The sequence below is a fragment of the Bactrocera oleae genome, chromosome 5, assembly GCF_042242935.1.
Source record: "Bactrocera oleae isolate idBacOlea1 chromosome 5, idBacOlea1, whole genome shotgun sequence".
NCBI classification, from domain to species: Eukaryota; Metazoa; Arthropoda; class Insecta; order Diptera; family Tephritidae; genus Bactrocera; species Bactrocera oleae.
The window spans coordinates 10045459-10061922 of record NC_091539.1 but is presented as its reverse complement, the minus strand read 5'-3'; the positions used below and the strand labels follow the sequence as shown (position 1 = coordinate 10061922).

The 16464-nt window shown below is 34.2% G+C and overlaps 1 protein-coding gene across 1 annotated transcript in view; it reads right to left on the bottom strand.

Moving 5' to 3' along the window:
• The window catches only part of LOC138857396 (uncharacterized), a 99016-nt gene that overhangs the window by 21448 nt on the left and 61104 nt on the right, over positions 1-16464 (bottom strand). The window contains exons 5-6 of the mRNA XM_070109893.1: positions 15353-15855; positions 11566-11871 (exon numbers count right to left, since the gene is read on the bottom strand). Coding sequence (XP_069965994.1) covers positions 11566-11871; positions 15353-15855 — 809 coding nt within the window. The remainder of the gene's footprint in view (positions 1-11565; positions 11872-15352; positions 15856-16464) is intronic.

The window sequence follows — 16464 nt, the reverse complement described above, 5'->3', positions numbered from 1 at the left end:
TGGAATGTAAAGCAAAGTTACAACAGACAGAGTGCTCAGGTAGATGAAGTTTTATGAGTGCCAGGTGGTTTAAACAAATAAACTATTTTAATTGTTACTTTGGTTTCAGCTGAAACTATAAACATAAACTTAAACTTCATTTAAAACTTAAACTTAAGCGCAAACTTAACTTAACTGTGACGTAAATTTTAACTTGATAGTTCAACATATTTTTTTCACATTGCAATTATCGTTTCCCCTTTAACAACAACCTTAATCGTAAACACAGCCTTTACTTAATACATACCTTAACTGTAAGCGTAACCTTTGAATTTTATCTTTATTACTATCCACCTTGGTTATTATCATAACTTTAACTATTATCTTAATTTCAACTTAAACCGTAACATAACTTAAGCTTAATGCCAAACTTGGTTTTGGACGTAATCGTGACCTTTATCGTTATTCTAACTAGTTACTAACCATTTTTAACATAACCTTAAACTTAGCCATAACTTTATTCTTAACCGTAATTGTTCCGGTTTTTATAAATTTTGTTCATAATGACTATGATTTCAACGATAAATAAAACCTTAAACTTAACCTTTAACATATCATTGCAACTTAGCGTAAACTTACCGTTAGCCTTAACCGTAAAATTAGTCATAGACATTCTCAATAATAATTTTTTTCGTAACGTAAACTTAACTTAAACTTAACATTACCCTTAAGAGTAACTAAGTAGTTTAGTTATAAACATTAACAAAGAACAATTTTACTTTGCTCAGATTGAAACCTGTGTAGATTGAAACCTTAAGCGTAACCTTAGCTATATTTATTGCCAAAGAACAGTTTTACTGTGTTCTAAGTCTTGTTGTAGTACTGTAAATGAGGATACTGTGACAAGGACCATGCTAAACAATGTGTGCTTTGAACACCGACAAAATTCTTTCTTAACTAAAATTTTGTTTGAAAAAATCACTCTTACATCCAGTGAAGAACGAAGAAGCCTAGGGGGAGAGTTCCTCATTGATTGCTATTATATATGTGACTATAACTGATTGACATCTTGAGTAGAAATCCAAATTAAAGTATAATATGGGTGAGATGGCGAAAAGGAATGGCTTTAAACGAAGGTATTTGCACAATTAATCGAAGTTTTCCGAGAGAATAGTGGCGACAGGTTGTTACCAACAAAAGATCAGAATATGAAAAGACAAACAAGCTGCTTTTGAGGTGTTGAATGGAATAAATGTTGAAGAGAAACGAGCTCAGTTAGTGGAAGACGTGGGGTTTGATATACGACTGGCAGCGAGCAATGAATCAGCGATTTTAAATCATCTGTAATTTTCACTAGAGACTCTTTGGTTTCAAATCTTATAGGGCTGTAAGTTGGATCAGAAATCATAGCAACCGAAGTACCGCTGATACGACGCAAATGCCCTCCGCTCTATGAAAAGCTTCTTAAAAGGCTTACGTGGAACAGTAGTGAATTTTTGTGTAGGAGGAGGTTAGCTTATAGCATGCAAAAGGCCATTTAAAACCTACTACCAGTCGCTCCTTCAGAAGACAAGCATAACATAAATTGCTTTCTTTGCATTTATTTCCTTTTTCTTATACTTCGTTACAACTCAAATTAAATATTCTTGAAGCACCTAAGATAGAACTGAACAATGCGACAAATGCAGACAACACTTTGCGCTGTGTTGTTGTATTTCAATACAATTGAAAATTTGTATGTCTCAGCAAAAATAGCGAAAGATTGAAAATTTTCACAGAGATAAATACAAGCAAAATTAAAACTTAGCGAAGGAAAAAACATTAACACCGAAGTGAAAATACTTGTACAACAACAGTAAAACAAACAATGTGGAACTGAATAGCTTTCGCATAGAAAACATTAAAGGCAACAAAAAGAGCCACGACGGCAAACAAGCCGCAACCGACAGGTAACTGACACGTCACTGGCAACCTTCGCCGCCTTCGCGGCTACGGTCCACAGCTGCTTAAAATGCCAGAAGGAGTTGGGTGGAAAGAATTCGTGAGCGCAAGTTGTATAATGTCAATGCAATTACCCATACTCTGGATATATTTTAACCAAGCGAGCTCTACAATGACATGCAGACAGGAAACTAATGATTAGTTTGGCGATGAGGAAGGTATGGATACAAGAATGGTACAACTATCGTGCAAGAGTGCAGGCGGGTATATATGCAAGAAAGCATTTTACATTCCACACATTTTTGATTTCTGATTGTTGCATTTTCTCATCTTTCATTTATTCTACTGCCATTTGACGTAAGAAACTGGCGTAAAAAGTTCGTGAGTTTCATTGCGACTCCCGCTTTGGAGAGTAGCGTACCTTCATGTCACGCTGCACAATCTGGTATGCGGTTGGAATGAAGGAACTTGGGTAATGGAATGCCCAGAGGTGTAAAAATAATTTAAAATGTATACAATGTGAGAGCGAAGGGTTGTAGGGAATATCGCAAATGTATAGTGAATGAAATATATGTAAATAACTGAAATGTAAACTGAAAGCAATGTGAAATGAAATTAAGAAAAATGTATTAAAATACAATAGTAAACAAAAAATGTATTCAATTTAGAGATAAAAATAACTTAATGACAAATTAATTAGTCAAAATTGATATATTGTAGTTTTATTAGCAATATAAAATTGTTTGTAAGGAATCTTCGTGAGTTGAAATTTTACTAAATTGCTTGTAAGCTTTTTAAATAGTTCCTTAATTGGAACGATTAACAATATAAGTTCGGAATTCAACAAATGGAAAATTATATTAAATTTAATTATATTAATTAAAATTATTATTAAATTTATTCCCTTAATTTCTTCTATTAGCAAGATAAAATTAATTAAATGCAAGCTTTGTGAGTGGAAATTGAACTAAATTTCTTAAGGGCTTTGTTATTAGTTCATTAATTGAGTCAATTAGCAATACAGAAATAAATAAATTTCAATTAATATAATTTAAATTAATTTAGTGCACTTAGTTAAGTCACTTACCAATACAAGTTAGCTCTATAAAACTCAATATGTCTAATTTAATATAATTTAATTAATATATATACCTACATGGTGCCGTTTGTTGTAGTTAATTGGCATTATAAAAACAAATATATAATTAAGTTAATGAACCCTTACGTAGTCAAAATAAATTTAGATGTTTTAATTGAGCCAATTAATTAAATAGACACATCTTGAGTTGAAGTTTTCTTATTGATTGTAGGCTTTGTAGAAAGCTTCATAATTGTTTATATTAGCAATATAAAATCGAGTTTATTTAAATAAACTAAATGAAAATTAGTTAAAATTAATAATTCCCTTAATTAAGTCAATTAGCAATAAGAATAAGCTTAACAAAAATTAGTCGCTCTTAATTTGGTTTATTAACAGTGTAAAAGCTTATATGGAAATAATGTAGTGAAAACTTATTTACTCAGAATTAATTTAAATTTCATTAATTTAGTCAATTAGCAATAGAAAATCAAAATGTATTAAAAATCAACTAACCTTTATTACTCCTTTTTTATGTTCCCCATAATTTAGTCAACTAACAACGAACACCTAATAGCTTAGTTTTATTTAATTGCTTCTAGACATTGAAAATGGGTCCTTAACTTAGTTAAGCCGCAAAAAGAAATCAAATATAAAACTAACTTGATAAAAATAATTTAGACAAAGTTAAATTAGTCCCATTTAAGTTTATTAAATAGTTATGTAAAACAAAAATTCATTTACGTGACACCAATAAATACTTATTTAAACTAAATTATTTTAACTCCAAATAACTCCAAGACCTTTGAAAACTTCTCACTAATAGTCAACTAGATTACTAAATAGAAATAAGTGTTACTTTTAATTAAGTCAATTAGCAATCCATTATAAATATATACAAGTATACGTAATAACAACTTAATTACTCGTCATTAGCCACTTAGCAATACATTTATATATAATATACAAACTGCTGAGTTAATCTGGAACCAATATTGAACATAATGAAATGAAACAAAAGCTGATTAGAAAAAAGGCACCATGGATCGAACGTATGGCCCTGAGTAGTAAATAGTATCGAGCACGCGAAATCACGTAACCTCGTCTGACGGCGACATTTAGTTTTTGACAGACTTTTTATCTCTGTTTCCTTTGAACTGTCGATGTTTGACTAAAAAATCTTTGAAATTGCCATCCACTTGACAAACCGCTCACATATCCCTTAACTTAACTGAACGTTACTTTGTGTCATCAATTTTGTCGCTATTTCCACAAAGCTTACGAAGTTTTCACCATAAAATTTGACATTTTTATGGCCAAAGTTTCAGACATTGTTACTCTTTTTTTCACCTCCTTTCTATAGTTTGCTTTGTTTTTCTTTTGTCAACGCTTCTTATTTATATCAAATTCAACAGTTGCAATTTGCTAGTGTGCATTGTTATTTTTGTAAAGTTCGATATTAGCCTCAAGTATACACAAGTAAAACAAGTAAGGAAGTTTTAAGTTCGGGTCTAACCGAAAATTGAATACTCTCGCAACTTGCAAGGATCAAAGCCCATTCATTTAGTGCTTGATTTATCGGGCTTTTAGTAGTTTTTAACAGTAACGCTATATGGGGAGTGGGCGGGGTTGTCACCCGATTTTACCCATTTTCACACTGCGTTTTACAATTACTATTTTTACTCAAGTTACGGCTTGCACAAACAGACGGACGGACAGACGGATTTCAACTCGTCTCTTCATCCTGATCATTTATATATGTATAACCCTATATCTAACTCGGTTAGTTTTAGGTAATACAAACAAACGTTAGGTGAACAAAACTACTATACTCTGTAGCAACAGGTTGCGACAGTATAAAAAGGAAGAAAAGAAAGATAGCGGAAAATCTCGAGGTAACTTCAAGTATCTGCATTGTTCAAACTTTTATCGTATGAATAGCATTGCAGATAAACACCAAAACAAATGAGGAAGCTGCAAAAGTGGTTGGCAGAAAGATGGCGGTGCGAAGACAGTCGCAAGTGGTCGTTGGAGGAAATTGAAAACGAATGACAGAAGTGAGTTGTCGCTTGGTATCAGTGCCAGCGCTAAGAAATCCACATTTTTATCGTTTGCGAGTATAACAGGTACTTTACCACAAGCTCAGCAAGTTTGCATAGCTCAGTAAGTTTGCATAGCTCAGTAAGTTGAGATGTGACTTTGAGATGTAACCTTAGCTATATTTATTGCCAAAGAACAGTTTTACTGTGTTCTAAGTCTTGTTGTAGTACTGTAAATGAGGATACTGTGACAAGGACCATGCTAAACAATGTGTGCTTTGTCGGTGTTGTTCTTTCTTAACTAAAATTTTGTTTGAAAAAATCACTCTTACATCCAGTGAAGAACGAAGAAGCCTAGGGGGAGAGTTCCTCATTGCTATTATATATGTGACTATAACTGATTGACATCTTGAGTAGAAATCCAAATTAAAGTATAATATGGGTGAGATGGCGAATGGGAATGGCTTTAAGCGAAGGTATTTGCACAATTAATCGAAGTTTTCGAGAGAATAGTGGCGACAGGTTGTTACCAACAAAAGATCAGAATATGAATAGGCAAACAAGCTGCTTTTGAGGTGATGAATGGAATAAATGTTGAAGAGAAACGAGCTCAGTTAGCGGAATACGTGGGGTTTGAGATACGACTGGCAGCGAGCAATGAATCAGAGACTTTTTGGTTTCAAATCTTATAGGGCTGTAAGTTGGATCAGAAATCATAGCAACCGAAGTACCGCTGATACGACGCAAATGCCCTCCGCTTCATGAAAATCTTCTTAAAAAGCTTAAGTGGAACAGTAGTGAATTTTTGTGTAGGAGGAGGTTAGTTTATATTCAGCAAAAGGGCATTGAAAACCTACTACCAGTCGCTCCTTTAGAAGACAAGCTTAACATAGATTGCTTTCTTTGCATTTATTTCCTTTTTCTTATACTTCGTTACAACTCAAATTAAATATTCTTGAAGCACCTAAGATAGAACTGAACAATGCGACAAATGCAGACAACACTTTGCGTTGTGTTGTTGTATTTCAATACAATTGAAAATTTGTACGTCTCAGCAAAAATAGCGATAGATCGAAAATTTTCACAGAGATAAATACCAGCAAAAAAAAAAAAAAGCGAAGGAGAAAACATTAACACCGAAGTGGAACTACTTGTACAACAACAGTAAAACAAACAATGTGGAACTGAATAGCTTTCGCAACTTGTTGGCAACAACAACGTCAAGTAGAAAACATTAAAAGCAACAAAAAGAGCCACGACGGCAAACAAGCCGCAACCGACAGGTAACTGACACGTCACTGGCAACCTTCGCCGCCTTCGCGGCTACGCTCCACAGCTGCTTAAAATGCCAAAAGGAGTTGGGTGGAAAGAATTCGTGAGCGCAAGTTGTATAATGTCAATGCAATTACCCATACTCTGCATATATTTTAACCAAGCGAGCTCTACAATGACATGTAGACAGGAAACTAATGATGAGTTCGGCGATGGGGAAGGTATGGCTACAAGAGTGCAGGCGGGTATATATGCAAGAAAGCATTTTACATTCCACACATTTTCGATTTCTGATTGTTGCATTTTCTCATCTTTCATTTATTCTACTGCCATTTGACGTAAGAAACTGGCGTAAAAAGTTCGTGAGTTTCATTGCAACTCGCGCTTTGGAGAGTAGCGTACCTTCATGTCACGCTGCACAATCTGGTATGTGGTTGGAATGAAGGAACTGGGGTAATGGAATGCCCAGAGGTGCGAAAATAATTTAAAATGTAAACAATGTGAGACCGAGGGTTTGCAGATGAATATTGCAAAGGTATAGTGAATGAAATATATGTAAATAACTGAAATGTAAACTAAAAGCAATGTGAAATGAAATTAAGAAAAATGTATTAAAATAGTAAACAAAAAATGTATTCAATTTAGAGATAAAAATAACTTAATGACAACTTAATTAGCCAGAATTGATATATTGTATTTGCCCTTATTGGATATATTAGCAATATAAAAATAATGATTCCATATATCATTGTGAGTGGAAATTTTACTAAATTGCTTATAAGCTTTTTAAATATCTTTATTGAGATAATTAACAATATAAGTTCGTAAATAGGTAAATTCAACAAATGGAAAATTAAACTAAATATATTTCCCTGAATTTAGTCCCCTTAATTTTTTCAATTAGCAAAATAAAATTAATTAAATGCAAGCTTTGTGAGTTGAAATTTAACTTAATTTCTTAAGGGCTTTGTTAGTAGTTCATTAATTGAGTCAATTACCAATACAGAAATAAATAAATTTTAATTAATTAAATTTAAATTATTTTAGTGCATTAATTAAGTCACTTACTAATACAAATTAGCTCAATAAAACTTATATATAATTATATGTATAATTTAATATAATTTAATTATTATATTATATATACATATATAGTGCCGTTTATTGTAGTTATTTGACATTATAACAATAAATATAAAATTAAATTAATGAACTCTTAAGTAGTTAAAATAAATTTAGATGCCTTAATTGAGCTAATTAATTAAATAGACACTTCTCGAATTGTAGTTTTTCTTATTGATTGCAGGCTTTGTAGAAAGCTTAATAATTGCTTATATTAGCAATATAAAATCGAGTTTATTTAAATAAACTAAATGAAAATTAGTTAAAATTAATAATTCCTTTAATTAAGTCAATTAGCAATAAGAATGAGCTTAACAAAAATTAGTTGCTCTTAATTTGGTTTATTAATAGTGTAAAAGCTAATACGGAAATAATGTAATGAAAAATAATTTACTCAGAATTTATTTAAATTTCATCAATTTAGTCAATTAAAAACATAAAATAAAAATGTATTAAAAATCAACTAAGCCTTATTACTCCTTATTTACGTTCCCCATAATTTAGTCAATTAACAATATAAAACTAAGTTTACGAACACCTAATAAGCTTAGTTTTATTAAATTGCTACTAGATATTGAAAATGGGTCCTTAATTTAGATAAGCCGCAAAAAGAAATCAAATATAAAACTAACTTGATTAAAATTTATTTAGACAAAGTTAAATTAGTCCCATTTAAGTTTGTTAAATGGATATGTAAAACAAAAATTAATTTACGTAACCCCAATAAATACTTATTTAAACTAAATTATTTTAACTCCAAATAATTCCAAGGCCTTCAAAACTTTTCACTAAATTAGTCAACTAGCAATATAAAAACTTAATTAAATAGAAGTAAGTGTTACCTTTAATTAAGTCAATTAGCAATACATTATAAATATATACAAGTAGACGTAATAACAACTTAATTACTTGTGATTAGTCACTTAGCAATACATTTATATATAATATACTAACTGCTGAGTTAATCTGGAACCAATATTAAACATAATGAAATAAAACAAAAGCTGATTAGAAAAAAGGCACCATGGATCGAACGTATGGCCCTGAGTAGTAAATAGTATCGAGCACGCGAAATCACGTAACCTCGTCTGACGGCGACATTTAGTTTTTGACAGACTTTTTATCTCTGTTTCCTTTGAACTATCGATGTTTGAAATTGCCATCCACTTGACAAACCGCTCACATATCCCTTAACTTAACTGAACGTTACTTTGTGTCATCAATTTTGTCGCTATTCTTACAAAGCTTACGAAGTTTTCACCATAAAATTGGACATTTTTATGGCCAAAGTTTCAGACATTGTTACTTGTTACTCTTTTTTTCACCTCCTTTTTATATTTTGCTTCGTTTTTCTTTTGCCAACGCTTCTTATTTATGTATCAAATTCAACAGTTGCAATTTGCAAGTGTACGTTGTTATTTTTGTAAAGTTCGATATTAGCCTCAAGTATACACAAGTAAAACAAGTAAGGAAGTTTTAAGTTCGGGTCTAACCGAAAATTGAATACTCTCGCAACTTGCAAGGATCAAAGCCCATTCATTTAGTGCTTGATTTATCGGGCTTTTAGTAGTTTTTAACAGTAACGCTATATGGGGAGTGGGCGGGGTTGTCACCCGATTTTACCCATTTTCACACTGCGTTTTACAATTACTATTTTTACTCAAGTTACGGCTTGCACAAACGGACGGACAGACAGTCAGCCGGATTTCAACTCGTCTCTTCATCCTGCTCATTTATATATGTATAACCCTATATCTAACTCGGTTAGTTTTAGGTGATACAAACAAACGTTAGGTAAACAAAACTACTATACTCTGTAGCAACAGGTTGCGACAGTATAAAAAGGAAGAAAAGAAAGATAGCGGAAAATCTCGAGGTAACTTCAAGTATCTGCATTGTTCAAACTTTTATGAATAGCATTGCAGATAAACACCAAAACAAATGAGGAAGCTGCAAAAGTGGTTGGCAGAAAGACGGCGGTGCGAAGACAGTCGCAAGTGGTCGTTGGAGAAAATTGAAAACGAATGACAGAAGTGAGTTGCCGCTTGGTATCAGTGTCAGCGCTAAGAAATCCACATTTTATCATTTGCGAGTATAACAGGTACCACAAGCTCAGCAAATTTGCATAGCTCAGTAAGTTAAGATGTGACTTTGCATTTGCTACAAATTAAGTATAGACAATAAGCTCCTCGAAGTATAGGGTGGTTCTAATATAATTATCTTAGGAACGTTGGGTAAAAGAAACTAATTTGTCGAGAGAACAAAGGGACTTAAGTGACGAAGGTAACTAGGACTGAGGTCTCAGCATCTATGAACTCTGTTCAAAATTATCAAAAATTTTCGAAAGCAAGGAATATGTTAAAAGAACTTCAACTTAAATGGATTTGAAAGAATTTGGTAATCTGGACTGGAATCTAAGCTTCTATGAACTTTGTTAAAACCATGTGTTTTAACAGATCATTTGCTTTTTTTATGGAGGTGTCATTATTCAGAATCTGGGGGAATCTCAGTGTCGATCTATTCTGAGTTCATGCAGTGGTAAACCTTCGAGCTTATATTCAAAATAAAAGGCTATTTCTCATAGAAAGCCATTAGCTTTTACGAAGGTGATTTGAAAACCTTCGGAGTTTCTTCATTACCTAAACCTAAGTATGAGGTAAGGTATTGTGAATTATAAGAAGGAAGAAGAGGGTGATTATGATCATGTAGAGACGAGAACTGGAAAGGAAGTTTCAGGAAACGAGACTCTTATATGCGAATTATCTCAAATATATTATCTCAAATATATTATCTCAAAAACGATTGAAATCGGTAAAAAATCGAATAAAAGATCGTAGTAAATAGTATGTGGCATATACCTATATATTTTTTATGCGTTTCTTTGCCAGAGTATCTGCAAATGAAATTACTATCAAGGTTTGAAAAATTATATCGCACTAAAAATCCCTCCATCATGAATTTTTTCAAGCCTTTCTTCAAAGTAATGCACCCTATATTATCTTACATATACATAAATGTTGTCGACTAATACGATTATCTTGGCTGCCAAGAGCGACCACTTATAAAGTTAAGCTCTAAAAGAGCGGCAATGAAGACTGATTGGACTTTAAATACAACAACAATTTTCTTGTTATAAATATAATATTATACTTCTATAAAATATGACAAATGAGAAAGTGTTGAAAAGCGTTTGCTGAAGCATAAGAAAATGCAAGACAAGCATGAAGTGAAGTGTAGTATGAAAAATAATCCTCTATGAATATGAAGAAGCAAATACTAAATAAAAGTAGATGTGAAAATATACAAATAACAGAAAGAAATATGGTTGCGAAAAAGTTTTTTTTGTTTAAAGAAAGATAACAAATAATCAAAAAGGAGTAGAAAAACAATGTTAATAGAAAAATCAATAGAAAGGAGTAGAATAATTTCTTATTAAATTAATATATAAATATAAAAATATCAGAATTTTTAAGACAAATATTAATATCTCAAGTATAATGTGCAACATAGTTAAAATGTAGTAGAAAAAGGTATAAAACGGAATAAAATTTTAGAATGGAAGGAAAAAGAAATAGCTGAAGAAAACTGTTGTCGTTGTAAAATATAGTTTTTTGGAGTGAAGGTTTTGTGGGTCTGGATACAGTGGACTTACTCTCAAGATAAAGGTCATATACGGTAAAAAAATTTCTTTTCAAGGTATTTTAGTGAATGGTAGTATAAATTAGTAGTATAAATAGTATTAGTTTAAATAAATGGTAGTAGATAAAATTCAAATTAATAATTATTTTTCACAACTATAATATTTAAAATCATTCTCAACGGCTATCAAAATCAACAATAAAACGAAGAATTTCTTTCGACATCTTACAATTTGCTGCGACATCAAGCACCACCGTCTCTTGTAGGGATTAATGCAATGAAATTTTAACTAAATATTGTCGCAAACCGCTTTCCTGCTTAGCTTGCACAAGTGAAGCTGCAAACTTCTCAAATACAGCAAATGAGCAGGAAATGCTGACGGCAAAAATTAGCTCAAAAGTTGCTTACAAATTCATTACGCATTCGCACACACAACAACAACACACGAATATATATATTTTGCTTACAGTGCAACTTGCTAGCTTAAGTACTCACCCGCACTTTCCGCACCGTCTTGCGGCTGTCGTTCTTGATGTTCACCGTCACGCAGACATCCTCGCCATGCGTATACCAGGCCTTATCGAGGCTCGCCCGCAAGCCGACACGTCCGTCCTGCAAGAGGAACGGCTTGTCCACCGCACCCTGTGGTCCACCGCCGCCGCCGCTAAGCGCACACGCTGCATTACCGCCAATCACACCGCCCACCGTGCAGCCGCCACCCGGCGAAGCGGTGAGAGGAGCGCCGCTAATGCCGCCAACGCCGACAGCGCCAATGCCGCCGGCAATAGCGGTGCAATCGTACTATGGCGGTTGAAGGCGTGAGTGCCGGGGTTGTTGTTGTGGGAGATGGCAAGTAGGTGTTTGTAACGCGCAGCATTGTGTTGTTGTAGGGGGTTGTGAATTTTCATTGTATAATTTTGTTGTTGCCGTCAAGGAACGGGAGCGTGTGTGTGGTGGGGAAGAGAAAGGCAAAACGGAAACGCATATTCGATTAGTTGCTAAATATAAGTATGCCTAACTTACAGTTTATTCATTTCTTAACTTTCATTTTCCAATAACACACAACCTGCACAGTCCACACTCCCTTCCTCTGACTCTATACTCCCACCGCTGTCTACGTGCTATCCGCAGTCCACGGTCCACTGTTATCAACCAACAATTCTCGGTATGTGCTGTCGACAGACTAATACATGAGTGTTGGCTTAGTCTGCTGGTTTACTTTTCACTTTTTTATTGGCCGTCATTCTTTCGTCAGCAAATATTGACTTAATTCAACTGCGATTGGCATTATTACTATCCTCTAATAATTGTTATGCGCTTTAGATGCTTGCGTTGACCTCTTCGTTGGCTTTTTGTGCTAAAGCCTGCGCTTTTTTATTTATTACCGCTTACATGTGTAATCACTTATTAGTGACACATGCGAGAAATACTACAAGTAATACACATTTTTTATAATGCTATCAAAAATTTAGAGGCTAGATTTTTAAGTATGCCACAGGGTGACCCAAACAGAACTGAATTTTAATGAAAAGAGAAACTGAAGACGATATGTTTTGCGAAGAATCATCGTTACTAAAGAATACAGAAACTTTTGGTTTATTTCATAAAATCCACCTGGAAGGATCTTCATTTCCTCCTATTGTCCTACAAAATTTTAAACTTTTCCGAAAAGAATATTCACCAGTACTTGCTTAAAGAGAGATAAGTAGTAAGTATTATGCTGATTGATAGGATTGAGTGAATAACTGTTGCTCGCGGGCCTAGGCAAAATTTCGCGTGTGTGTGTGTTTGGAACTACATTTTGGCAAGTTCGAGCTCTGGTTTCTTAAGATACAGGTCAAAAGTTTGTGAATTTCTTTCGCGAAAAGTATCTAATAAGCTTTTCACGAAAGAAAAATCTTGTCCACACTCCAGATAAGAAATTGGCTCTACAGTTTTGTCTACTTTATAGACCAACTACTACTTATCTAGAAAACTAACCATTAAGGGATATTTTAAAGTAAAATTATGGGTGAGATCTTAATTCACGTATCGGACATTATAACCTTGACTCAGTTATATGTAATATATAGGGATCCGATATCGGGTAGTAATGTTGAGAGAACTACTGGCTTGATGCAATGATATATTTGTATTTTGAAATAAGCGGTATGAACATCGGCTTTTTACCTTTCAGTGATAAATATCAATAAAAATATTAGAGAATATATTCCTTTTTTTAAACTGGACGCGACAAGTTGACTTCTTTAGTATGCTGCGGATATCTAGCTATAAAAGCTAAATTTATACAACTAATTTCAAACTTTCCCTTCTGAATTTGTGGACTTGATCTATTGATAAATTTTTATGACTCAATTTAATTATTATTTTTATTGCCAACTTCAAATTTATGACCTTTGGTGCACTTCAATTAAATTATGTACTCACATCTAACAAATTTCGTGAATTTTAATTATACCATGCCAAACATTTTATTGGTTGGTTGAACTCTAAAAAGTACATTAAGATAAATTGGCAAGCGGGTGAATGAATGACCTCATAAATATTCAATGTTAATGTCGATTGCCAAGAACAGTATGGTTAACTTGGAAAATTTCAAAATTGTATCCGAAATTTTTGTTGAGAATCAGTCTCGCTGGTAACGTGACTTTATAATAAATACCGTTAGCAAAAATATAGATGACTGAATTATTTCTTGGTAATCCGAGAATCGAAGCGAGTGCTCTACTTTATTTGGTATTCGTTAAAAGTATTTATTTGTCAAGATTTTATAGGAGAGCTTCTTGAATTGAAACCTGAAAACTGGCTTTTATTTTACATTTATTAAGATGTATTTGAAAGATTTCGGAAAATTTGCATAATGCATTTTGAAAGCCCTGAGCTCTTTTGAACGTACTCAACTATGTACAAATCGCACAAAAGAGGAAGATATTCATCTATCGATTAAAGCTTGAAAAATGTAACCAAAATATGGTGGGATTGAAATTGTCGATTTTTGTCGTTATTCGTGAAAGATACGTCATCTTCAAGTTCTTCTGAAGTAGTTTGACACTTGAAGAACACTTTATTTATTGGACGGTTAACGGAAGTTTGAGCGGAAATTCGACCTAAGAAGTATTACATTACCATTTTTAATACTTTGAAGAGCCTTATTATATTACTTATATAATCGTAATATAACGAACGGCTTAACAGATCTGTTTGTATTATAGAATAACCCTGAAATAACATTTTAAAGAATTAGGCTGAATGTTAATTCTTAGGGGTGGACCACGATTGAACATTTCAATTGCGAAGTTCAATGTGAGACTATTTTCACTCGTTCAGTTCTAGTGAGTTTTTTGCAAAGTTAAAAAAAAAGTTTTGTAAGACTGAATATATATTCCAGAAAACATCAAGAATGCATAAAATCGTCTTCCATACTTTGAATTAAGATGCAACGATAAAGCAATGGCCACAATAATAATCCCTATTAGAGTCGAGATCTGTAGCTTCATCAGCATTGAGTTTTTTAATAGGCGCCTGTGCCCGAAGAGATCTAGCAACAATTTAAGAACTAATTTAACGTAGATAACTGCAAGTGCTGTCTAATTGGGCAGCTGGTTTCTAATGCGTCTCTCATGACAAGTGCATCTGAAGTTGTTTGGCGCATGAGACGGCTCTGTTAACCATCCGAACAGAATGGTACAATATCGAGCTGAGATCAAGCGGAATGCTAGACATTCTGAACCTATCTTTGATGCTAAGCTCATCGAGATAAATATCTCACGATTCAAAAAGGATTTAACGACCTCCAGCAGCTGTTTTAATAAGAATTCAGAGGGTTCCGAAATATTTATGGAAATAAATATTATCTACTATGATGAACTAACTGACAGTCGCCAGCTCTTATAGACGCTAATCGAGTTGGAAAGAATAAGTAAATAAAGCCCATTCAATGGTACTGGATACCTCAGTATCCTCTAGAATAAATGTCTTCACTATTTCTGGCAAGTTGTGAAGTTTCATAAAACTATGCTTCAACTGTGACCTTCATTCTTATCTTTGAAGGTGGCAAAAATTACCGGCATGACAATAGATCGTAGAATAGATTTTAGTTTATAGTTGCCGTTTTTCAACATTACTCAGCATTGTCTACTTTTATAATTTCATTCCCAGCGCAGATTGAATGTTTTCTCAAATATTGTCTTGTAGTTTAGGTAAGTCATCTACGATGTCTTGTTGTCAATGTAACGTTAGTTTACTGTCTTCTTTTGTATCTAATATTTAGTTTTTTACTCACCTCTTGAAACGATTTACTATAATTATAGAACGGATCATTGGGACACTTCTCAATCTCGCTTTTACTGCGTCCAAAGCGACCGCTAAAACGAAAAGACTTCGGCGAGAGGCGCAGCTTAGGAAACGAATCACCACGCTCTGACTTACGTGGCTTGGTGTGGCTCTGTGTAGTGGGTTGTATGCGTTCACCAGCAACAACAGCAGAGCCGGCGGTGGTAGCACCTTCAAAGCTCGTATTACTATCAGCGCTGCCGCTGCCACCCAGCATGGATGACAAGGCCGGTGTTGTATTGCCATTTTGCGCGATGAGTGCACCAGTAGCACGAAGCGTTGCGGGTGGTGAAGTGAGCGCCGCGGTCAATGGCGGTGAGGCGCCTTGATTGTTGATGAGCGCGGCGAAATTCTCTGGACCGTTTGACTGCTGATACACATCAGTGCGATAGATAACGCGTACGCCCATTTTGACTGAGGCGCGCCGGTGGAATTTCTCATCCGTTTTATCAGCTGAAAGCAAAAGAAAGACATTTATAAAATATGCGTTCTATTAATAGGTTGAGTGTAGGGTGCTGGAGGTAAGTCGAAGGTAATCGATAAATGTAAATCAATTGCTGCATGGCAAAGTTACACTGGCGCGTTGGAGAGCGCGAGCAAGAGGGTGTCGGTTTGTTGGCGTTTAAAAAATGGCTTGTTGAAAAAATACCGTTGCGTGCAGTTAACGAGCCATTCAAATGGCTTTTAGCATTTAATGGGCTTTTAAGCGGCTTACGGCAACACATCGGCAGCAGTTCTCTCTTTGTGCTTGTACCTGCCATACTCTCCCACTGAAACTGTTTACAACTAGTATGTAGCAGCCGCAGCGCGTTACTGGAACCCTAAAAGGCTGTAACACATATACGTTTGCGGTCTTTGGTCACCTGAGCTCAGGCATTTCGTTACTTGTGCGGTCGCACATGGAATGCCACCACAGCGCTGACGCAATTTCGTCTTTTTTTGTCGTCTTTGTCAACCCTTTAGCACGAAATTGCTAAGTTGTACATCCAGCTGATTCCACTCGAAGCGTTGTATGTACATGTACTCGTAAAGGCTTGTAGTACAAAAAGTGCGAAGTATGTG